This window comes from Alternaria viburni, assembly GCF_023758015.1.
Source record: "Alternaria viburni strain BMP 2772 chromosome Unknown scaffold_5, whole genome shotgun sequence".
In the NCBI taxonomy this organism is placed as follows: domain Eukaryota; kingdom Fungi; phylum Ascomycota; class Dothideomycetes; order Pleosporales; family Pleosporaceae; genus Alternaria; species Alternaria viburni.
In genome coordinates, this window is record NW_026055774.1 from 1490689 (window position 1) to 1513351 (window position 22663).

At 53.1% G+C, this 22663-nt stretch overlaps 8 protein-coding genes across 8 annotated transcripts; 3 read left to right on the forward strand and 5 right to left on the reverse strand.

Annotated features, from left to right (window-relative positions):
* Positions 1–2194: 2194 nt before the first annotated feature.
* J4E79_003394 (uncharacterized protein) lies at positions 2195–3190 on the forward strand (the record flags this gene model as incomplete). The annotated part of the gene is made up of 3 exons (XM_049352288.1): positions 2195–2584; positions 2840–3024; positions 3178–3190. 3 exons carry the CDS (start codon positions 2195–2197, stop codon positions 3188–3190), a joined length of 588 nt encoding a protein of 195 aa, XP_049213759.1.
* A 570-nt stretch (positions 3191–3760) lies between these two features.
* On the reverse strand, positions 3761–5151 carry J4E79_003395 (uncharacterized protein; the record flags this gene model as incomplete). Its single annotated transcript, XM_049352289.1, has 3 exons — positions 3761–3813; positions 3931–4877; positions 4934–5151. The coding sequence occupies 3 exons, from the start codon at positions 5149–5151 to the stop codon at positions 3761–3763; spliced, it is 1218 nt and encodes a 405-aa protein (XP_049213760.1).
* Positions 5152–5873: 722 nt separating this feature from the next.
* J4E79_003396 (uncharacterized protein) lies at positions 5874–7615 on the forward strand (the record flags this gene model as incomplete). The annotated part of the gene is given in 2 exon segments (XM_049352290.1): positions 5874–6733; positions 6745–7615. The coding sequence occupies 2 exon segments, from the start codon at positions 5874–5876 to the stop codon at positions 7613–7615; spliced, it is 1731 nt and encodes a 576-aa protein (XP_049213761.1).
* Positions 7616–7749: 134 nt separating this feature from the next.
* On the reverse strand, positions 7750–8808 carry J4E79_003397 (uncharacterized protein; the record flags this gene model as incomplete). Its single annotated transcript, XM_049352291.1, has 1 exon — positions 7750–8808. The coding sequence occupies one exon, from the start codon at positions 8806–8808 to the stop codon at positions 7750–7752; it is 1059 nt and encodes a 352-aa protein (XP_049213762.1).
* Positions 8809–9113: 305 nt separating this feature from the next.
* J4E79_003398 (uncharacterized protein) lies at positions 9114–10278 on the forward strand (the record flags this gene model as incomplete). The annotated part of the gene is made up of 2 exons (XM_049352292.1): positions 9114–9150; positions 9200–10278. 2 exons carry the CDS (start codon positions 9114–9116, stop codon positions 10276–10278), a joined length of 1116 nt encoding a protein of 371 aa, XP_049213763.1.
* Positions 10279–12334: 2056 nt separating this feature from the next.
* On the reverse strand, positions 12335–12934 carry J4E79_003399 (uncharacterized protein; the record flags this gene model as incomplete). The annotated part of the gene is made up of 1 exon (XM_049352293.1): positions 12335–12934. The coding sequence occupies one exon, from the start codon at positions 12932–12934 to the stop codon at positions 12335–12337; it is 600 nt and encodes a 199-aa protein (XP_049213764.1).
* Positions 12935–16336: 3402 nt separating this feature from the next.
* J4E79_003400 (uncharacterized protein) lies at positions 16337–16895 on the reverse strand (the record flags this gene model as incomplete). Its single annotated transcript, XM_049352294.1, has 2 exons — positions 16337–16812; positions 16871–16895. The coding sequence occupies 2 exons, from the start codon at positions 16893–16895 to the stop codon at positions 16337–16339; spliced, it is 501 nt and encodes a 166-aa protein (XP_049213765.1).
* A 1278-nt stretch (positions 16896–18173) lies between these two features.
* On the reverse strand, positions 18174–22580 carry J4E79_003401 (uncharacterized protein; the record flags this gene model as incomplete). Its single annotated transcript, XM_049352295.1, has 3 exons — positions 18174–18395; positions 18491–22348; positions 22401–22580. 3 exons carry the CDS (start codon positions 22578–22580, stop codon positions 18174–18176), a joined length of 4260 nt encoding a protein of 1419 aa, XP_049213766.1.
* Between the last annotated feature and the right edge of the window lie 83 nt (positions 22581–22663).

Here is a 22663-nt window from a genome sequence, read left to right on the forward strand (position 1 = left end):
TTCAGTTACTATCGTACCGCGGCCTGGTTGATCATCTCCCGGGGCCCTCCATTACGTTCCTAACACGATGTGGGTATCACACCTTCCCCGGCAGCTCAGCAGGCACCATATTCACAGCATGTCCTTCAGATATCTCAACTGGACCATGGCTGCTGTCCCATTGATACCCCTTCTGTATATATCGCGAATTGTGTGTGCTCAATTCAGCGTTGTGTGTGAGGTCATCGTGAGGATCGTAGATGTATCCTGGGGGCTGTACCGTCGGTTCTGTAGCACCACGCTTCCTCCGAATGAGCACGACACCAAGGATAGTCAAACAGATCACTGTGAGCCCTCCTACCACTCCTCCTACTATCGGCCCAATGCTTGTTGACTTTTGTTCGGAAGCCGGGGCTGTCGGATTCGATGTTGATGACGGTAAAGGTAAGTCGGATAAGATACTGGCGCTCGAAGTGAGGGGCGTGGTACTCTGGATAGCGGAGTTCGATGGTGGCGATGTTGAAGCAACAGGGGAGATGCTGCTGCTCGTGCTGGAAGCGGATGTTGTCGTTGCTTCCACCGCGTTCGGGACGGCGAGAAGACTGTCTGTCCTCGCTTTATTTCCGCAGGCAATGTATTCGAATGATTGATCTGGGCCATTAATCAAGAGCACCGTAGAACAAAACTGCTTGGCTTCGCTAGAACACTGTGTTAGAGGGCCTCCTTGCACTATCTCTGAAGCCATGGAGCAACTGACCAAGAAAAGGTGGTGATATCTGATCGATCAGATAGCCTTCCACAACCAGCCGTACAAGAGTGCTCATCTACGCACATGCCAGCTAAACCGCAGTCTTTGGCCGATATCACACTCGTTGGACAAAATCCCCAGAGGCCGTTCGCGGTGTCGACACGGCATCCATAGCCGGGGTCAGCAGTTCGAGGACTCTGGGCATCGCCGTCAACGTAGCCACAAGTAGTGATAGGTGCGAAGGCTTGTCGTTCAAACATCCGTTCGTGAGCGTGAGATGCTAGCTCTGTCGCGTTTGGTCCTAAGGGCCCGATTCGGCTGCGAATTATGGCAGGGCTTGGAGAAACCAGCTCCATAGAGGTCAAGACGACAAGGATGATCAACCTGAACATCTCTCAAAGTGAAATGTTGAAACGAATGACGACGCGTAGAGCAATAGACGAAAGAAGAGATACGGGTACCTGCGACACAAAGAAACACGCAGTTTATGGCATCCCCCAACCGTGCCGCAAATCCACAGTCGCTGGGCGCGCGAAATGAGCCATTGTCTGTACTACCTCTATGCAGCCACTGTTTCATGGGGCGAAGATGTCGGGATATTTTTAGGGTGCAGGCGGCTTCCGAGAGTAGAGAGTGGCGCTATCTGAGTAAGACGGGTATTTAGACGCACTGAGAGGTGCAATCGGCAATTGGCGTGGAAGCTTGTCTTGGCAGCCAGTGCGTGACGCCGTTCCAGCGCGTTCGTTATTGTGATAAACGCTTGGGCCCGCCTGCCGAGGTGCGTCATTGGTTGCCGTGCCCCGCGGCCTTTGCTAAGCGCCTACTCATCTCCCACGCGGGACGGTACGAAACCGCAACTATGCACCGTGCACTCTGCAGGATGCGGCGCAGTCTCGCAGCGCCAACTTCATCCACTTCCAGTCACTCAGGAATCGCCCCTCGAACCGACTTCAGCGGCTCAACTGTTGCTCGATCTCGCCCCGGTCCTTTTCCTCCTCGCCACTCTCGACTTCTACAATGGCAGCATTTTCACGGAGCTTGCGATCGCTCCTGCAGGCAATCGCGTTGCTCAGTGTCATCTTCTTACTTATAGCTGGATTTGGGTTCCTTAACCTATCGCATATCAAACCCATCGTCACTGGAATACTTAAGCCGTCTCCTGCAGCTACTCCTGTGGCTGATCCTCCAACAACCCCGCAACCTCCCGAGCGCGTCGATAACAGCGACGGTAGTCCTGAGCCATCAGCAAACGACAATATCACTGCCATTATCCATTCAATCCTGTCACCATCGGATTCAAAATCGGGCTTAGAATGTCCTCCATTCAATAAAGATCGTTATGCCTACTTGGGAGGAGGCTCTTCTGGATCCCTCCAAAGCGGGCGACTCCCACGATATTTCTTTGCATTGGACTTACATCAATGTGTCCATCTCCTTCCGCAATTGATTGGTTCCATCGTAGAAACCATGTACTTTCTCGGGCCACAGAACTGCGTCCTTTCCATAGTCGAAGGAAGATCCGACGATGGCACCTTTGAAGTACTTAACCAGCTCAGCGCTAGCATGGCGCTCCTTGGAATTAGATACCACTTCAAATCGAGCGACATCAACCCTTTGGCCAAAGGAGGAGACCGTATCGAAGGCCTTGCAAAGCTCCGCAACCTAGCCGTGAGAGACCTTATCGCACATCCGGAGCATTACGACGAGGACACCACGGTGATTTTTTCCAACGACATAAGTTTGTGTATGGAAGACATCCTGGAAATAATACATCAGCGGAAGTTCCAGGGAGCCGATCAGACATGTGCCATGGACTGGACATACGTTGGTGACAACCCGACTTTCTATGACGTTTGGGTAAGTTCTGACTGTACGAAGTGCATGTGAGATATATACTGACTTCGTATCTCTACCTCTGCAGATCGCTCGCGGCAAGTTTTGACTGTACGAAGTGCATGTGAGACATATACTGACTGAGTATACCCATTTCTAGGAATGACTGGGGACCTATTCTTCAATATCCCGGAAGACGGATCATGGGATAATGCCTGGAACCTCTTCCATAATGACCCTAAGGCACACGCGCGCTGGTCGAGCTCAAAACCATTCCAGGTGTTCGCATGCTGGAACGGCATAACAGCCTTCACCGCGAAACCGCTCATGGAGAAGAAGATCAAGTTTCGGGCGCATAAGGAGGGCGAGTGTTTCCAAGGCGAGCCGAAGTTGTTCGCCAAGGACATGTGGTTCAACGGCTATGGCAAGATTGCTGTAGTACCAAGCGTTAATGTCGAGTACAGGTAAGTTACGACTGTACGAACTGCATATGAGGCATTTACTGACTTCGTGGCGCAGCAATGAGGCAACTCAGAAGATAAAAAACCTAAAAGGTAAGTTTGACTGTACGAAGTGCATATGAGACATATGCTAACATCGTCCCTCTATCTCTACAGGCTATACATCTAAGCATGTTGCCAATGAAGGAGATACAAAGATCGAGTGGGAAACATCACCTCCAGCAAAGGTGAAGTGTATGCCGGACTATCGACATCAAACGTTTGTTGCTTGGGACGAGGGGCTGAGGCAGTAATGTAATCAGAAATGAAATATTAATACCCGCAAAGACTGTGATGGTGATATCTTTCATGCTCCATGCATACTACTCTGACTATGTTGTACGCTACACCCTTCTTGTAATCACCACACGTATGTCGTTGGTCGGCTTTCTAACTCCGGTTCCTGGAACCTTGCCCGGAAGCTTCCATGCCCCGTCCGCTGGGCCAACGTCCCACATTGCAATGATAGCAACAGCTAATGTCACGATCTCCTTCTCAGCAAATATCCTTCCTTTACAGATTGCAGAGCCAGATCCCCATGGCTTCAGTCGTCCATATCGAGCAGTAAGCTTCCCGGATGACGGGTCCAGCTCCAGAAATCGTCCAGGGTCAAACTTATCGGGATCGCTGTAGATGGAAGCATCGCGGTTCACCAGAGAATAAGGTACAGACACAAATGTACCTGGCTTGAGTTCATGTCTCAATTCTCCGTCCGTAACGTGAACTGAGCTTGAACCGACAGACCTAATGGACCTAAGATGTGGGTTTACGAGGTCAGTAAATGTCTCACATGAAGTTCGAATGGGGAAACAAACGTTGGTTCGTTTACAAGACGGTAGGTCTCGTAAATACACGCCTTCAGCAACGGACAATCCCTTGACAAGCCTCGCATATCCAGCGATATCAATTCTCTGGGGATGGTCGAGGACATCGTAACATATGGGGTCAGTTCCTCGCGGAGTTGCTCCAAGATCTCGGGCGTGGAATATACGTAGGTTAACAGCCAAAAGAGGAGTGGTTGCGTGTTCGCATTCTGACCCCAAAGGAGTCCAAGGTCTCCAGCACCACGCTCAGGGAAGGACCAACCTTCCCTCCTGTAGACATTGTTCCTTCCCAATGCTGTTTCACCGACGTCGCGCATATCAGCGTCGAAATCGACAGGATCTCCCTGCTGGTGCTGGTCGATTCGGCGATACAAAGCCTCGAGTTCAGTGATGAGACGGGTCCGCGCAGCGAGACCCTCTTTCAACACTTTCAAAGGAGCCCACAGTGGCAGCCCAATCATTAAAAGGGGAAAGAGATCGTTATCAAACTTCCACAGATCCTCTAGTGCCTGTGGATATCGATCGAGGAAATCGCGACCGTATAGCTGTGGGATAGCGATGCAGGCACCAAAGTCTCGAACCAAGCTTTGGAAATTTGCCTCCACTTTCTCAACACCACTGGATTCAGGGTTGATCACCCGAATTTGTGCCGAATGCTCCCACAACTCCATGTCGCGAGGATTAGACTGGAAGGTCACGAAGGACTTCACTTTTTCGGGTATGCAGGCTTTCTCCAAAGCAGCAGTGGCAGCGTTCTCGTTCATGAAGACTTTCTCGATGGGTGTTCGTAGATCCCTGTTTGAAGCGTCCAGCTTTTCTTTGAATTGCAGTGAGTCTACGCCACCGAATACACGGACGAGAAGGGTGTACTGAGACGGCAAAGGATCTAAGATGGATTTTGCCATCAACCGTGTGATGTGCGGCGAATCGATGAGTATTTGGTGTTTTGATGAGAGCCCAACAAGAGATCCACTGTTTCGCCGCAGCAACATTCTACAAACGCGGACATGAGTATTATCTCTATATGAATAAAGCTTCATGGTACTCACAGAATACGGCGACCCAATCCGTTCTCGGAGAAAAGATGCGAAGTTAACCCAATCTCAAGTGTTGCCCAGACGGGAAACAGCTGGTATGGTTTCGGTTTCGATGCCACTCGATCGATAAAGATGACGATGAGGATGATAATGGCCACAGCAATGACACCAGTGTTCGCTGCCGCTTTCCAGCCCGCTAGCTGGGAGGCATCGGCATGCGATGAGTGCATTGTGTTTCCCATAGCCGGACGACTGACGAGCGTTTCCTATATGGTCGCTTTTATAGCGTTGGATGTGCGTGGCCTGGTGTTGCGATCGTATGGTATTGAAGGAGAAGCTGTGACTAGGTTTTGGTGTCGGGTGTGCAGGCTTGATAAACCGGCCTCGGACACGTTTCAGCCGTATCAGCCGTATTACTCCAGGGCTGTACCTATTGCTGATGGCCTTGGCGTCTCGTAAGGTTCAAATATTCACGGCGCGGCAACAGGAGGCTCCGAGTGCCGGCGGTTGTAGCGGCGCGTGGTGGTGCTGCTGCTCTGCTCGACGTTGATGTTGTCTCCCGTTGGTTACGCCTCTGACTGTACAACTGGTTCCTGCATACGTGGAAAGCTAGCTCTACGTGCCTGTCGCACCTTGAATGTGGTCGAGACGGTATGATTTGACGAGAGAAATGGCACGAGATCGAATAGCCTGTCAGCAGCCACCGGGTCCGCGTCGCAAGCGGGCAACGTAAGGAAATTAGGCAACCACGACAGGACGCGAAAATTCAGAGGGTGTAAGTATTCGCAACACGTTCGACTGCCATATCTGCCCAGAGACCTTCCACGACAAAGTGAGCCTAAAGGAACACAATAAAGCGGTACACGCATTGCCCGCCGTAGAGGAGAAACTTAGGTCTACTCCCAACCACGAGTGCAATTACTGCGGCAGGAACTTTCGGACCCGGAAGAGGATGAACATTCATATCGAGTTCCGATGCCCGACTGCGCCCAACAAGAATGCTAAGATACGGCGGGAGATCCAAGAGATTGAAGAGGCCCTCCCAACCATCGATCGCATTGACAAGCCCATGTACCAGAACCTCTTAACGACGCTGTACCAGCAGCTATCGGATGAGAACCTAACCGACCAGCACCAAGGGCCGCCTGACTCGGATGAGGACATGTCAGACTCGGATGAGGATATGTCAGACTCGGATGAGGATATGTCAGACTCGGATGAGGACCCAACCGACCAGCACCAAGGAACGTCTCACTCTGACCTAGAACCGCCTCGCATAGATCCACTACACCAAGAGCTCTCGCCAGACCAAGTAATCGCATTGATGTCCGCCTCATTCCCTGGTCTCTCTCCAGCATCGCCAGACATTGCAGAGCTATTGAGATCGATCAAAAAGCACATGCAAACTGCGCCACCTCTGCACATCCCTGAGATCCTGGAGTCGCCGTCCACATGGCCCTCTACAAATGCCATCGTCGACGCCCTCTGGGCAGAGGCGTCACATGATGAATGCAGAGTAGCATTGTCGTCGGTCCCTACCACGGGGTTAGACATGCGGCCGGACTACCTTGTCAAGCCCTTCGGGTCGCCGGAAGACCCGCTGATGGTCATGAACTCCTACCCGACAAGCGACCCGACAAGTTCACTTCACATGTCGTACAGCACTATCAATGATATGTCCAACCAGTCCATCGCTGTGCTATTGATTAAACTCGGATACAATGTCGCTAATGTTCGCACAACCGGCGTGTTTATGGTGGACCTCTTCTCCCGACGCCTCGACAGGAAGCGGATGATTGGTCTCTCTGAAAGGTCCTAGACAGCGTACCCAACCAGCTTCGCCTATACTGGCAGACTTTTGCGTTTATCTGTCTCGACAAGTCTACCGCTCGAGTCCTCTTGGTAGTAGGAGGGACAGCGTTCCGGGACTACTGCCAGTACCTGAAAGAGCGAGGCAGGACAGCAAAGGTCCTATATTTGTCCGGCATCCAACGCTACAAAGCAGAAATCCCGGGAGCAATGCTAGAGTACTACGACAACAGCCCAACTACAGTTCGTCGCATTGCCATCATCACGTTCCACCCCGAGCGCTTCAAACGAGAAAAGAGTCATACAAAGTCAAGCCGAGACGACGACATGGCGATCCGCGAACGCCTAATTGACTATGCGCTAACAATTCTATACGGGCAGCCCAACGTGCAAGGCTTCCTCTCCACATCCGCATACCACTTCAACCTCCGCTCAGGAGCGCTTATACGAAAGGACATCATCGCCAAAGGAGGGAGCGCCCTGTCCTCATATCTCAAGCTACCCCTAGTGCTTTATGATCCGCTGGACACATTCCGTATCTCCATGAAGACGCTTCAGAGGCCATTGTCGAAAGACGCCATTGCGAGGATAAGTGTGCTTATCATGGATGCCGATGAGGCACTCAATTGGCTCGACCGCCCAGAACTCCAAGCCATCTATGGGCCCTACGTCGCAACCTACAAGGCGTCTGTAATACAGACAGAGGATATGAGAGTAAGGCGGGGTCTGAAGCAGGTAGAGAGAGTAGAAGGCAGGCACAAGAGTGAAGATCGGCGTAAGAGTCTAAGAAAGGCCTTGGACGACGAATTTGGACCGCCAGCTAAGCGGCACCAGAGCGTTTTCGAGCAAGACCAACGGCGACGACTGTACACTCAGACATTCTGAGATTAGCAACATTTTTGGGGGAAATAGAAAGACCAACACACGGGGATGTACAGGACCGCAAGCACCAATTCGACCGAGAAGGTGTGCTTCGTATTGGGGTATCATAGTAGAATGTGAAATGGCAAGACTGCGGCTCACGCAGCTTCTTTGCCCTCATCTGCGACGGTCGACTTGTCCTCCACTTCAGTCTCTCCGTCCTTGAACAGCTCCTGGCCCAGCTCTTCCAGAAACTTCTCCGCCTGCCCTTTGCTCCTCTTCTCCTGTATGGCCCTCTTCTTTTCTCTGACCATGGCTTTTCTCTTCTCCACGGCCTCTTTGCGCTCCTGCCTTACGCGCTCAGTATCTTCCCTGTCCTTCTCAATCCGTCTCATCTGTTCTTGCCGTTCCTCCTCGTCCTTGGAAAAGTTGAAGAAGCCCATGCCGCGCTGCCTGACCTCGGCTCTGCCGTCAAAGTGTACCTCGGGTGGCGGCGTAAGTTCTTTGTCGCGCTTGGCGGCTAGGTCAGCCATTTGCTGGGCGATGGTCTCGTCGGGGTTGAAGGCGTGTGTTTGTACGGTGTCGCCGAAGATGATGTTGGTGGGCATGCTGGGCCGCGCGGTGAAGCGGTCGGGTTCGTCGGCGGCGAGGGTGCGCTTTCGACGCTCTTCGCGGGCAGCTTCTGCACGTGTGCCCTTTCGCGTTCGCCCAAACTCGTCCGTATATTCTACAAGTTCCTCCTCTTCGTCCTCTTCCGACTCGGATGAGCTGGCGTGTTCCGCCTCGCCCTTTTCCTGTTGCTCAGCCCATTTGCGGTCAAAGTCGACGCCGTATTTGTCGTCGAGATCTTCTACATCGCCGCGCTTCAAGGCATCATACAAGCGCGCCTTCTCTTCCATGCGCCGCTTCGTGCGCTTCCATGCGACTTCATCTTCGCCCTTCTCCTCGGTTGTGCGCCCGCGGTGCTTCTGTGTAAAGTCGGTGTCTTCCAGGTCCTTCAGTGCGCGCTTCTTGACGTTCTTGTTGTGTGTCTTGAAGATGTCTTCCTTCTGTGGTCGTGCGCGGCCCGCGGTGGGCTTGTTCGGTTCCGTCGAAGAGTTCTTGATGAGGTTGGAGAGAGTCGAGGAGAAGGCGAGACTGCTCGAGCTGGAGATTTCTTTCGCCTTTGCGCGTCCCTTGGGCCGCACGCCGTAGAGATGGGCGTCTTTGGAGGACATGGTGGGGTTGGTGATGAAAGTCAATTTGGGTGGTGGCAGTCGCGTGCTGAGCGCGTAGGCGCGGCGGCGATGTTCGGAGCTCTGAGCTTGTTGCGTCACTAACCTCAGGAGCTACCCCACCTGGCTAACATTTGATTCACCAACCCCACATCGCAGTACCTTTGAGAGCCGCACCGTGCTTTCCGCGAGCCGCAATCTTTCTCTGTTCAAGTCTGGATATCCTCCCATTGTGTCCTGAGAGCTGACACAAACGTCACGTCCTCAGCATCAAGATTCGCACAATCAATTGACTACAACAAACAAACATGCCTCTACCTCGTCAAGTATTCATCGCCGTTATCGGTACGCGCAATAATCTTCCCAAATACATACTTGATGCTAACGACTGCAGGTGCTGGCGGCGTCGGCAAAGCCTTCCTCTCCCAACTATCTGCCCTCTCCAAACGTCTCTCTCAATCGCCCTCGTCGCCGTACTACCTCTCCCTCATCTGGCTCAGCACCTCAAAGAAGGCTGTCTACCACGCCGACTACAAATCCCTCTCCAACTGGGAATCCGAGCTCCAAAACACTTCCAACCCCACATTGCCGCTCCCACAGCTCTGCGAGTACCTACAGAAAGCGCCTGGCAAGGTGGTTTTGGTCGACAACACCAGCAACCAGGACGTTGCAGATAGCTACCCTGCTTTCTTGAAGAAGGGAATCAGCATTGTTACGCCAAACAAGAAAGCTTTCTCAGGAAGCTATGGCCTGTGGACACAGATCTTTGATGCCGCGAGCAACGGAAATGGTGCTGGTGGCTACGTCTTCCACGAGTCGTCCGTCGGCGCGGGACTGCCTGTTATCTCCACACTGAAGGATCTGGTCGAGACCGGAGACGAAGTCACAAAGATTGAGGGCGTTTTCAGCGGAACCATGAGTTTCCTCTTCAACTCTTTCCAGCCTCTCGGCGGTGGAGGTGGAAAGTTCTCAGCTGAGGTAACATCAGCCAAAGAGAAGGGTTACACTGAGCCCGACGCTCGCGACGATTTGAACGGACTAGACGTCGCTCGAAAGCTTACCATCCTCGCCCGTCTCGCTGGCCTAAAGGTCGAATCGCCAACATCATTCCCCGTTCAGTCTCTTATCCCCAAGGAGCTCGAGTCCTGCTCATCCGGCGACGAGTTCCTCGAGAAACTCCCACAATACGACGACCAAATGGAGAAGCTTAAGGCAGAGGCAGAGAAGGAAGGCAAGGTCATCCGATTTGTAGGAAGCGTCGACGTACCAAACAACAAGGTCAAGGTCGGATTGGAGAAGTTCGACACAAGCCACCCTATTGCGGCACTCAAGGGAAGCGACAACATCATCGCATTCTACACAAAGCGATATGGCGACAACCCGCTCATCATCCAGGGTGCCGGTGCTGGCGGCGAGGTCACTGCCATGGGTGTAACAGCGGACCTGGTCAAGGTACTTCGGTTACTACACTGAGTAGTCTTCACATAAACTAAAAAACGAATACAATGATCCGTTACTACCACAAAGCTTGTCTATCCAGAGCGGCTACAGTAACATCGTACACTAGCAATCGTCTTGCCGGTTGTACGTTAAAATCACAGTCTTTGGTTTCATATGCTTTTGCGTTGCACCGAGCGTCATGATCGTCGCTCCCCGTTGATGCCGAACTTTATTTCTCTGCCGATCAAAACCCAACCGATAAAATCCCTTGATGCGAACCCCTCACTCGGCGAGAGTGATGTGCAGTGATGGAACCTTCCAGCTGGCAGGTTGATCTCTGCGCTTCAATTGCTTGGTCTGCCAAATTGCTTGTTTCGCGACACTGGTGCGAAGCTTATGTGTTGATATTGAAGGCTTGTCAATGTGTGACGTTGGCGTAGAGGCTGTGCACATTGTCCCTGCGTGTCGTGCGTCGAATATAGGTACTGTTGTCTCTCCTTACTCGTGAGGCAAAGCTGTCGAAATTGATCAGGTGCGATGCGACATTTCTTTGGCTCTGTCGTTACGGCTCTGCTGATCTCCACGCCTGATACTTTCCACTCACTATAGTGCTTGATCAAAATTGTAGTCATATGATCGCAAGTGTACCACAATGTCGAGACATATGACTTGGTCTGTGAAGTAAGGTACAAACTTGAGTAGCAGCAGATCTTCAAGCGCGATGATGATATTTATCACCCAAACCATCGATGCCCTGCAGCACGAGAAGATCAAGCACGCTGATCTCAGGCTTGGTGTGCTTGTTCCTCTTGGGGCAGGTTTATTTCCCCTTCACATCACTTAGGGTTCATGGACTTCTCCGGCAGCTGAAGATCTGCAGACGTTACTCATGGCGCAAACCAGATTTCGAGTAAGCAACAAACTTTGTGACATTGTCCATGCACTTGTCACGAGAGCTTGGACACGACATTCGGCGAGAAAGGGATCCTTCACCGACGGCAAACTGAGATTTTGGCCACGACAACGAAAAGCTCGCTTTTTCTCCATCTTGGTGGGGAGAAAATGGCTAGCTTGGCGGACAGAGCGGAATATACGGTGTAATAGTATATGCCTGCATGGCTTGGCGGGGTGGAAAGGGTGTCATGGTGCACTTAGTGTACATGCCTGCATGCGCTGGTGGGTATCGATATCGCGTAGCTCCAAGCAGCGGTGACGCGTCTGTACGTGCCAGAGCGCAAGGTCTAGATTGCTTTGCGAAGCACCTGCATGGGAGCGGAAGTGTGGCACGCAGGTGTGGCACAGATTCGTAACCATGCATGGGTGTGGCAGGCAATCTGGTAACATCCGTCAGTAAGGGTGCTTGAAACACTTGCAACACTCGAGAGATGGGTAAATGCGCGATGCACGTAATTGTTTGCAAACATATGTGAATTTTGTAACAAACTAGCTTCTAGAACACTCTTGAGTCATTCGTAAGTCATAGCAACAGCAAGCGAGAAAGAAAGCGACGAAGCGCCTGCCGCTTATGACGCACAAACGTTTTGCTGCCCAACGCCAGACAACCCCGGTAATTCCAAACCAAAATGGAAGCAAACGCAGGTTGCCCTTGCCCTCTTCGTGTTCGCCTGAAGTACTCCCTGTCGTTTTTACGTGAGAACGCCGCGGCCGAAATGAGTGCGCAAGAGTACCCGTCGCCGGGGCACGTTCGCGTGCGCAGAATGCAAGAGCAGAGTGGGTATCCGAAGTAAGAGAGAGATGAGAGAAACAGGCCAAAACGCGCTAGGCGAGGTTGAGGAAAACAGATACATGAAGTGAAGAGTGGAGTTTCGGCAGTCGTCGTGAGGAGCTGAGAAGTTCGGCTCCAGAGACCAGACAGGTGTGGCTGATGGCCTGCACGGTCCGCGGAGTGCATGATCATGGCATGTGATTGCCGTTCGGGCCGAGGAAAACGTGGCTAAGTGGATCAATGGGGAAGCGACTCCTCACTTCAGCCACAGCCTAGACTCGGACGCGATGCGGACTACCAAGAGCTGAGGTGGGTTGTGTAGGTACTGACGTGGCTAAGGAAAGCGCAATATTGACGGTCCGTTCATCTGAAGATGGTGGAGATGCGCTTGGTGCGTTGCCGGACACGCGAGAGCATGTTGGCTTTGTAGGGCTCAGCCGACATGGAGATGGACGAGTGTCGCATGCTTGCGCGGTCGTTGCTTGATGTGTCGCTTGGGCTGGTCGCGCTGCTGCTCTCGGCGTCGTCTTCTCGTACAGCGGGGTAGGGCTGGTCAGCCGAGGGGAAGAAGTAGGCGTCGAGTCGGGAGTTCATTGCGCGGTTCTTCTCAGAGGCGGCTGTGACCAAGCTGCTCTTGCTGCCTACGCTGGTCGCACTGTCGGTTCGGGTGATGTTGTCGAGGCGGATGTCCCGGCGGGCTGCGTTCAGAGACGTCGAGTGTGCGCGTGCGAGGCCTGAGAGGGATCCGACAGGTGGTGCTGGTCCGTCGCCGATGAGCTTGTACTCAAACTCGGAGACGTGGCCGTGGCAGTAGGGACAGTGGTCGCACTTGACTTCCCAGCCGGAGATTCCCAACTTCTTGCCGCATGTGGAGAGGTTGCTGGAGGGGCTGCATGGGCGCACCAAGTGGTACCAGCGGTGCTGGCACGGAAGGACCGTGACGCAGAGTTCGGCGACGCACATTGTAGTGTTTTCAAGTGATGTCGAGGTAGATTCGTTTTCGGGGTGTGGTTCCGGGAAACGTTGCGGGTGATGGCGACGTCGTGGTGGGAGACGTGGTGTCGGTCTTGGAGGTGACGGGCGGGATGCAGTCACGAGGTCAAAACGGGTGGCAATCTGGGGTAGACGCTAGTGGCCACTAGTGAATAGGTGGTAGTGAAGCGGTAGTGGTAGAGTGCTGGCGTAGATGGAGTCTGCGGTGATGTCCAGAGAAGCGGCGGGTCCGATTATAAGGGCAGGAGGGCCGTGGAGTGGAGATTGACAGTGTAGGATGCCGTGCGCCAAGGTTTGATGGCTGATTGGGACGCGCGTGGTCGATCACCCCTTACCTACTTGTTTAGGGAATGGCGGGCGGGGAACGACAAGTGCGGCGGAGTTTAGAGCGGGCAAGCGCGATGGGGGACGACAGGTGCGGCGAAAAGCAACGGTGTTATGTAGACTCAGCCCAGGCCGGAACTTGGTGGAATGACGATGGGGTCGGTGCCGGCGGCTTGGTAAGGTTGCTTACTGCAGCGAGGAGACGGACGAGCAAGGCAGCCGGGCGATGAGTCAGGACAGCTGCGGCAGGGTGGTGATCAGGTCAGGCTGATCTAGCTGGTAGCTGGCACTGGTGTTTCTGAGTAAACCTTGGAATGGTACGACGACGTGGACTGCTAGGGAGACGCCATAGTATTTAACACAACGGACCACTCTGCTGGGCGGCGGAGGCGGCAGGGGTCGAGGGTTCCAGCTTCTAGCGCGCAGAGGATTGACCAGGTGTGCCCAAGCCTAGCAACGCCCGTGATGCCAAACAAGGCGACTCCTTCATGTCCGTCGCGGCACCGGGACACAAACGCGGGCTCTGGCACTAACGGCGGACCAAGAGAGTTTGCAAGCAGATCCGTGCCAGCCTGCTGGATCCGTGTGCTATCGACTCTCACCGCTCTCAGATAACGAGGTGCGCCGTCCGCCATGAGAGCCCTTCCAAAGCCTTCACCACGCAGCGTGTCGGAACCCATTGGCGCTGGACCCCTGTGCCACCCTGTGCGACAATGACAATCATAGAAATCTGCCCTGACACGACGGCGCTCAGACGCTCTGCTAATCAGCGCCGCGACAAGGGGGTTGCTATTTTGCCAAAAGCCATCTCCTGCCCTCCATGCCCAAACTTTCGCTGCACTGTGCTACACTATGGAGACTTCCAAGGCTATCGGACCGGTAGCGAGCGGAACATATTGAATCCCAGGTCAGCGCTGGCGGGTGAGCATGCGCATCGCCCGTACAGGCATGGCCGGAATGCGCTTCAGATGAAGTCATGCCTCGTGGTCTCTCATGTACTCCACTTTCCGCTGCCATTTTTCACCCGTCATCACCAGATCGCAATCAAAATGGTAAAAGTCAACACTGTGCTTTGCGAAGCAAAAGTCCCCTCGCTCCGCTTGAGCAGGTGCCGTTTTCTCCCGCCCTGCAGCCCGAAATCAGCTGTTTATGCGAAGAAGCAACCAAAAAGTACACGGCACTTATCTCGGACTCTTACCACGGTGTGTAACACAGACGTCAACAGTGGCCCCATGCTGGGATGCCGCTCGCGTGCATCGTGATTGACTAGAAAGGCGGCTACACATGCACCTCTCCGGTAAGACATGCTCTATCACAGGCTGCACAGCAGTACCCTGGCCGTGGGTGCATAGTAGCAAGCCTCCGATAGTGCCATCAATCAGACAAGTCCCGTATGCAGCAGGATACCCGTTACGCAGCGCAGCGCGCTAGCACATCAGCCCTGTCGGTTGATCTTCATCCCTTCATCTATCCTCCCGCCCACGGGCCTGCGAAAACTTCTGCTACCCGAATCAATTCAGGCACTCATATTACATGCCGCCCAAAGGGGTGGGAATTCACAGGAACGCCAGATCAGAGCTAAATTGTCAGTGTGTCAGAACCCATGACAGGAGCGCCCTAATCGAATCGGCCCACCAGCACAGCCTCAACGCCTTTATGCATCAGCTCGCCTCGCGATTCGCTCCGCTCCTCTCACGCGTCTCTCACGCCCCTTGGCACCAACTAGTCCTCTTGGCCCCGGCTTGGCTCAGGTTCGATCTTCGTCCACACACGACCCCGCTTCATGACCAACTCCAACATCCGCCTAGTATCACGCGGTCTGGTATTATCGTAGGCCCATACAAAAGCTACCAAGATTGCGCCACACGTTCTGCTTAGCCAAATAGTGCTTCCGCAACTGCGAGGCATTTCTTGACCTATCGCAAATGCTTGACAAGCGTCTGCCCAGGCTATCGTGTAACTCTCACAGGCCCAGCAAGACAACAATGGTTCCAACCCCGTGGTTATGACACCTTTCCAAGCTTTCAGCACGACTCCATGGTGCCGGCGATCCTGTTGGCGGTTCCAGCGCATGGCACTGGTGCCAGCACAGATACACAAGCCACGCGACACAGATAGTATGGCTTGAGTCTGATCGTGATGGAGTCCGATGCGCCTCTGCTCGGCGCTGTCGCAGTGCCAGTTTGACTTTGAATGACGATTCCTAGGGTTGACAACGTCCCATGCATTCTAAGCATGACTGAGACCGGCAGTGTTCCCTTCTCCTCTGACCCGCTCTACGGAGCGATCCGGAAGCGCGTCAGGTTAGCAATCATTGTAAGTAACAAAAGGAACACCATGAGATTCAAGTCTATTTCCGCATGTATTCACAATTCTTTGAAGTGGTCAATGACAAGCTCAATGACTGAATATTCCCCATACCCACAAAATGCGGCAGATCCACTAATGCTAGGCACACCCCTCCTGCGTGCTCTGCTCGCCTTACTGAACCCTGTGTCCTGGAAAAATCATCAATTGTGAGTACAGGGTACTTTCGCTCCGGCAAGTCTCGCGAACCCTTTCACACTGAGTACCTACTCACACTTCCTAGCGGCCTCCAGTGTGACGTATCTCCAATGACGCACATAGAGAGCGCTAGCACACCAGACTACGATGCCACTACATTGATGAAGTCTCGTCACGTAACTGGGAAGCCGTGCTCTCTATTCTTACGGTTTCTTCTTTCACTATAAACAAGGGCATTCGGCAATAACGTGGCTGTCAAGCCACAATCACATGCCGGTTCAGATCCGTAAAGAGTAAGCTCATTGCTTGGCTGTGCTTTAGCGCCACTCTCCAGCTGTGGTGTGGTTGCTTCGTCCGGTGTCTGTGGAGAAGCAGTGAGGGGCTTAGTCCAAGAGTGGAGTTTTGCTTGCGCAGTGGGCCACAGTTCTATATGATCATCATTCCCGATCCTTCCGGTATTGTTGCACACCGATCGATGACGGTCGAAACTGGAAATGCTTCTTTCTCGAGCATACGCTGCATCAACTAAAGCGTTTGGGTACTCTACAGACCGAGCCAGACTCCAACAATCGTGCCAACCATTGATGCGAACACAGCCCTGCCACTCCATCCAATGGCTCTCTCGGCACTAGACTCGTCATCCTGAGCATCATCCCCATCCTGAGAGTCTTCTCCATCCTGTGGACCGAATTTCTCGTCAAGCACCGCTTTCGCACTTCTCGGAGCCCGACTTCCGTCCTGCACCTTCCCAGGTTTCAAACATACGACTTTTGCATGAACGCTGCGACCGGTCATACGGTTGGTGACGGGAGTGGTGGGATAGAAGTGTAGGATGTCCACAATAGGAAAGTTCAGTGCCACGTCGTAGTCGGTGTGAATAGGGAACCTATTACCCCAACCACTGCTCAGATTGCGGTCGTCGCAGGTAGGTACGGTAAAATCCTCAGTGTAGGTTTCGTTGTCATACTTGGCCCATTCCCGTATGCGGACGTGGTCAGAGGCGTTGAATGGTGCAGTGTCTATAAACGCCATTAGTTAGATCTCTGCCCTCTTTGTTGCCACGAATTCAGGACTTACCAACTGTCACAGCTTCGGCCAACATGCCTTCACATTCGGAAGGTATTTTGTGGGTGATAGTGTTGCAATCCTGAGATCCCCACACCATCCCTGTACTTGAGTACCAAGCCTGGAGAGCTTGCACACATTCTTCTCCCAGCATCCTCTTACAATCCCCATTGTCATCTTGCGCTCTCTCCAAAACTTGTCTGCTAAACGTCAGATTCGAGCTGGTAGAGTCCTGTAACGGGACAACGTTGTGGCAGAAACCCATCCGATTGCCCAAACGTTCTGTATCCGATTCACCAACGTCGAACCATAGAACGGATTGAGTGTCGTTCTCGCTGAATCCACCTCCAGGCCAGATGTAAGGCCCGATATAAGATGAGATCTGCCAATTGATCCCGTTGTCTTCTGAGAACAACGGCACTAATTCGCTTCCGAGCCAGGACATGCTTAGAGCAGTTGTGTTGTGGGTGACGGAGGCATTGTATGCGAGGCCATCGGAGAGATCATCGCATGTCAAGGACGCAGGGTCGGAGTCAGAAGACGATTGTGCGTACGTTGTCATGCCTAGCACAGAAGCTAGGACTAGGTGTTTAATAGGAGAAAGCATGCTGGATGAACGTCGTTGAGAACTCTTTGGTGTTTTTTTCTTCGGACTGTAGAACCACAGCAGTCGGGGTGACCGCCTCTTTCTTTATACCGCTCCAGTCATCATCACCCTGCTACATTCAGCCAACTCACAGTATAGAACCATGACATCAGATCCGATTTGCCGTGGTGGCGGTTAGGCATCCTACATACCGACGACAGAGTCCTTGGCAAATGAAACCACGACACTAGACATACACATTGATCCGCGAACTCGGCATCGCTTGTAAATTGTAATACACGAGTCAGCCATACAGAGCATGAGATGCCTTCTTCCGATGCCAATATAGGCAGGATACTGCATTAGTGTTCCTGCTTAAAATACACTACAAGAGAACGCCTGAGCCGAGATCCGAAAACATGCGGCACCCGGGCGTGTGAGGGACAACCACCACGAAAGACGGGGAAAGACCTGGAGGTGCTATGGCGTGTGACCTTCCCTAGCCTCCCTAACGGAGTGTTAAGGTGCGAATTGAATATTAGTCATATATCTATCATATGGTGTGGTATCAGAGCATATACCTCAGCAAGCCTGCTCCGTCTGTAATCATGCATGCGATCCTATATAATGTACAATGAACTAGCCGATATGTTCAGCGAATGCGATTATACTCGCACTCAGGATGGTATAGACAAGCGTTTCTCCGACCGCTTCAACAAAAAAAAAAGTCTATTTCTTCGATGCTTTGCCCTGATATTCGATGTCGTACTGAAAAAACGAATCCCATATGCTTCCCTTCCTCGCGAGCGGCGACTTTCGAGAGTCACTAAGAGGACTTCTCAGATCGCCTTGACTTCCTAGTCTGCTTTTGACGGGAGATGTATCCGATCGTGTATTCGATGGGCCTGATATGGAGGTCTTGCGGAGGGATTGGAGCTGGGCGATGGATAACTGCGTAGTGTTAGCGATGTAAGCAAAGGTCATGGTTCGGGGAGCTTAGATTTACAGAAAGCGAAAACCTAAGGTCCCCATAGTAGGTCGCGCACATTGCCTCCATTCCCATCGTCCGCAGACTTGTCTACGCCATTCGTTGATGACTCCCTGAGATGGCTAGGACCATGTGTGCCAGCTGGACTCGCGCCCCGTGTTGCTGTCGCAGAATTTGGATTCGAGTCAGGCCGTTCAGCTGGCGACAGCGCTTCAGCCGAATTATGACGGCCGACTAGGGGCGCACTCTTCTTGCTTGTTCCGCTGCTGCGGCGACTGTCGAGTGACTTCCCAAGTTGAGTTGCCGGGTCCATGGAAGACTTCTTCTTCGCTTTCTGCATCTCGCCCAATCCGGTTTCTAGGCTGCTCTTCACTGTGACTGCACCTTTGATACCTGGGGTGCCCGGAGCCATCGCCTTCTCTTCAGTCGCCTCCAGTAAGTACCATCTTAGTCCATCAGATAGATCGAAAGGATTGTCGTCTTCGAATGAAATGGCATTGCTAGAGGCGACAGATCGACCATCTAATGATGCTCGAGTTGCACCATCCATCGTCTTGGAAAGGTCGACGACGCGCTCCTCCACCTTTGAAATGCGCGCCACAAGCCACTCTTTCCCACCCAATCTATGGGTGTCTTGCTCACGAAGGAAGAAATGTGGTGCACCAACGTTGAAGGCAGCCCAAGGGCGATGCGCATTGTTGCGGGTCGGCAAGAAGAGTGCAAGGTCGCCTTCCTTGAAGGAGCGATAGGCGATCTTGTCGTGCGAGTCAGCCTGGAAGCGATGGGCCTTGTCGCGATATGCTCGGGCTTCTTTCTGCCACTTTCGTGCAGTGTGCTCCATGTCACGCATCCGCTTCGCAACAGCGTCGCTAAAGGTTTCGGTGTTGAAGAGCTCGAGCTTCTGAATAAGTTCCTGATACCGCTGATCTTCTTCATCTGGGCTTGTAGATTCGGTCCATTGAAGGAAGTGAAGATCTCCGACGTCTTCCAAGAAACGCTTGAGTGGAGTGGGCGAGGGCGTTGTTGTACTTCGACTAAGTCCTGCACTAGTGTCTGTCATAATGGTGCTATTCCCAAGTCTAGACGCTCGCTGGAGGATCATTTCACCGTTCTCATGAGTGATGACGAATCCAAGTGTCTCGACTAGACGGATCAGACGCTCATGCTGCATGTATAGCCGTTCACTAAGGTCCTTCGCCCGATGCATACGTTGGTGGGTACGGGACGAGTCCGCTTCCTCAAGCTTGCGGAGTTTCTTCTCTACGCGCATAAGCTCGACATCGAGGCTGTTGGCGTGCGAGCTCTTTTCTGCGAGCTCGGTTTGAAGACGACCAACCTTGGCCTCTTCCTCCTCAACGCGCTTCCTGAGAGCTTCGGAGCCGGTCTCGCCTTCAGCGAACTTGGCGCGGAGGCTATGTAGATGCTCTCGTTCCTCCTCAAGTTCTGCAGTGATAGAAGTGACACGGGCCTTCTCCACGTCAAGCTCTTCGCGGACAGCTGCAACTTCCTTCTCGTGTTCGGCAAGCTTGGTGTTGAAGTCTTGTTCTTGCTCTTCGATCCTAGCATGGGCATTTTCGTTGTCTGACTTTGCCATCGCCACAGCCTGTTCTAGCTCTTTTTGGTGGTTGAGTGATCGCGCTGCAAGATCTTCAAGTTGTGCGACAAGCATAGCGTGATCGTCCGGTACGTTGGTACCTGGCGACAGGTGGTTGAAGGTTGCTGTCAGCGAGTCAAACTCCTGCGTCTTGACTGCTGAGCGCTCACGGAGCTCCGCTTGAAGAGCTTCGATGCGCTTATCTGCTTGTTTACTCTGTTCGGCAGCATCTTTGCGGGTTGTTTCGAGTTGCGAAACCAGCTCCTGGACTCTAGCATCTACACCTGTTCGCTCATTATCCCGACTGCCTAGGACGCGGTCAAGTTCATCTTCGGCTTCTTCGATCTTGGCCTTGCACGCGCGGATCTCGTCTTCGAGCGATTTGCGTTCGTCGGCAAATTCTTTTTGTTGCGCTCGCATGTTTTCCATGATGTTGTTCTTGGTTGACATGGCCTCCTCAAACTGGCGTTGCTGATCTGCATCATCGTCTCTCCGTGCTTGCGCATCGCTCTCAAGTTTGGCACAAGCCTCTTTCTCCGCCGCGAGCTGTTGTTCAAGGCGAAGAATACGACGCTTGTCTTCTTGTCCTGTATTCGCCGAGTAGCGCCTGGAAGAGATCGAAGAGCGACGGGATAGCTCTTCTTGGGGTCTCGGTGAAGCGACTTCTGCTGTTGGCGTCGCGGGGTCGGTTGGGTCAGGTATACCGAATGAGGGAGGCGCGCCACCTATTGAGAGTCTGTTGGCCGTACTCTGGCGATGTACCAGATCCTCCAATCGCCGCACCCGGCTCCTGTAGCCTTTCAGCTCCTCCTCGAGCTTTGCATTGCCCTCTTTGAGTACACGTAACTCATCATCGCCTCGCATCATGAGCTGAGAGCCTCTGCCGAAAGCTGGCTCATGAACACTACCCATCTTGAAGTTCTTCGCGCGTTTGATCTGCTGCTTTGTAGGTCGGTCAAGATCCTTAATAGCTTGGGCAAATAATTCGGCTTCCGATTGCTGTCCATCCAGTCTCTGCAAGTCCTGGAGGTAATCTTGGAGCTCTTCTCGAGTGACCATCGGCCAGACGGTCTTTTCAGGTTGCACATTCAGCTCGAATCCTAATGAGCCACCTTGCAAGGCTTCGAGGTTTACAACATCTGATATTGGCTTCAGCCATCGCTTGCGCCGACGCTCTTCCTCTTCCTGAAAAGTTGCCATTTCCTCAGCAAGCGAGGATGTATCCTTCTCCATCCTTTCTGTCCACTCCCGTCTTCGGACGGCTTCGACTAGCAGTGTACCATATACATAAGGCAGCCGACCGACGAGGGAAATGAGCTCAAAGGCAGCGACACCATCGTCTGGGATGCTGATCTGCTCAAGTTGCGCACCGACGCTCGCAATGACCGATTCGATATTTGCGATACCCTGCATGCTCTCGACCGAGTTCCTGATGGCAGCGTTCTTCTGCTCCACCGCCCGTCGCACGAGATCGCTCATCTCCACGCTGTATTCTTGTATGGCCGGTAGAAAGTTTCGCGTATGAAGCAAGGCCATTTTGGACACCTGCGCGACCGACTTCGGGCTTGCTTCTAGCCCCATGACGTGTTCAAAGTCCGACTCGACCTTCTTAACGACGGCATCGATCTCGTTGTACAGGCGCGTGGGCTCTTCTGAATCATCAGCCATGGAACGGCTCTGGCTTTGGCCGACGGCGCTCAGGAGTTGGTTGTAATCTGTCTCGATATTCTCTAGCTGCATGCGCATCTTATCCATGTGTTTGCCAAAAGCCTCCCGAACGCGCTTGCTTGTTGATGTAGCCTTTTTGATCGCTTCGACATCGAGGAACTCTTGGAGGGTCTTGCGGACAAGAGTACTACTGGGAATGCTCTGGGGAGATCTCATCTCCTTGGCCAAGAAGCGCGCGAAGTTCAAGGTAGCAGGCACCGTTCCCAGCTGCTCAAAGTCGGCGTCAAGCCGCCGGATGTTGTCCCCGGCTTCCTTCTCGACCCCATCGTACCATTCCCTCGCTGCCTTGTACTTCTGGTCCAAGCCCTTGATGTGCGCATCGTGATTCCCGACGGCGACCTGGGTTGCTCTCTCGATGGTGGCTTGTTCGGCAAAGTGCTTCGAGGCGATCTGGGACATGGAGAGCGACCTTTCGAGCAGGCCAAAAGCCCAGTCGCGGCGGGCCTGGAAGAGGGCCTGCCATGCTCCGAGGTCGGTGTTCTTCGCAAGGTGGTTCGGCGCATCGTCGGGTTGGAAGGCATCGGGCAGTGGTGTGGAGGATATGGCAGCCTGCGGGTTGTTGGAGAGTTCGCGACTGAAGACGAATATCTCTTTCTGTGGCACAAGTATTAGTGTGTGTCCTACATATCCCACAGTAGACGCGTACCTCAGTTAAGAGCGCCTGGAGCTTGACGTGTTTGCCCTGTGTTGTGAGTAAGACCTGTTGCTCGGGCGCTATCTCCGTTGCCTTCGAGATCCAGTGCTTGAGCGCATCGACTGTAGTAAAGGCGACGGGATCAGCGTCGAGGCGCTGGCCCGTATGAGCTACAGCGATCTGTAGCGACATTCGGCCTTGCCCTCCGCTTGGTGGAGTTGTGTCGAAACCGTGCGAGAGCGGATTTGAGGCTTGGAAAGTTGAGGCGTGAGCAC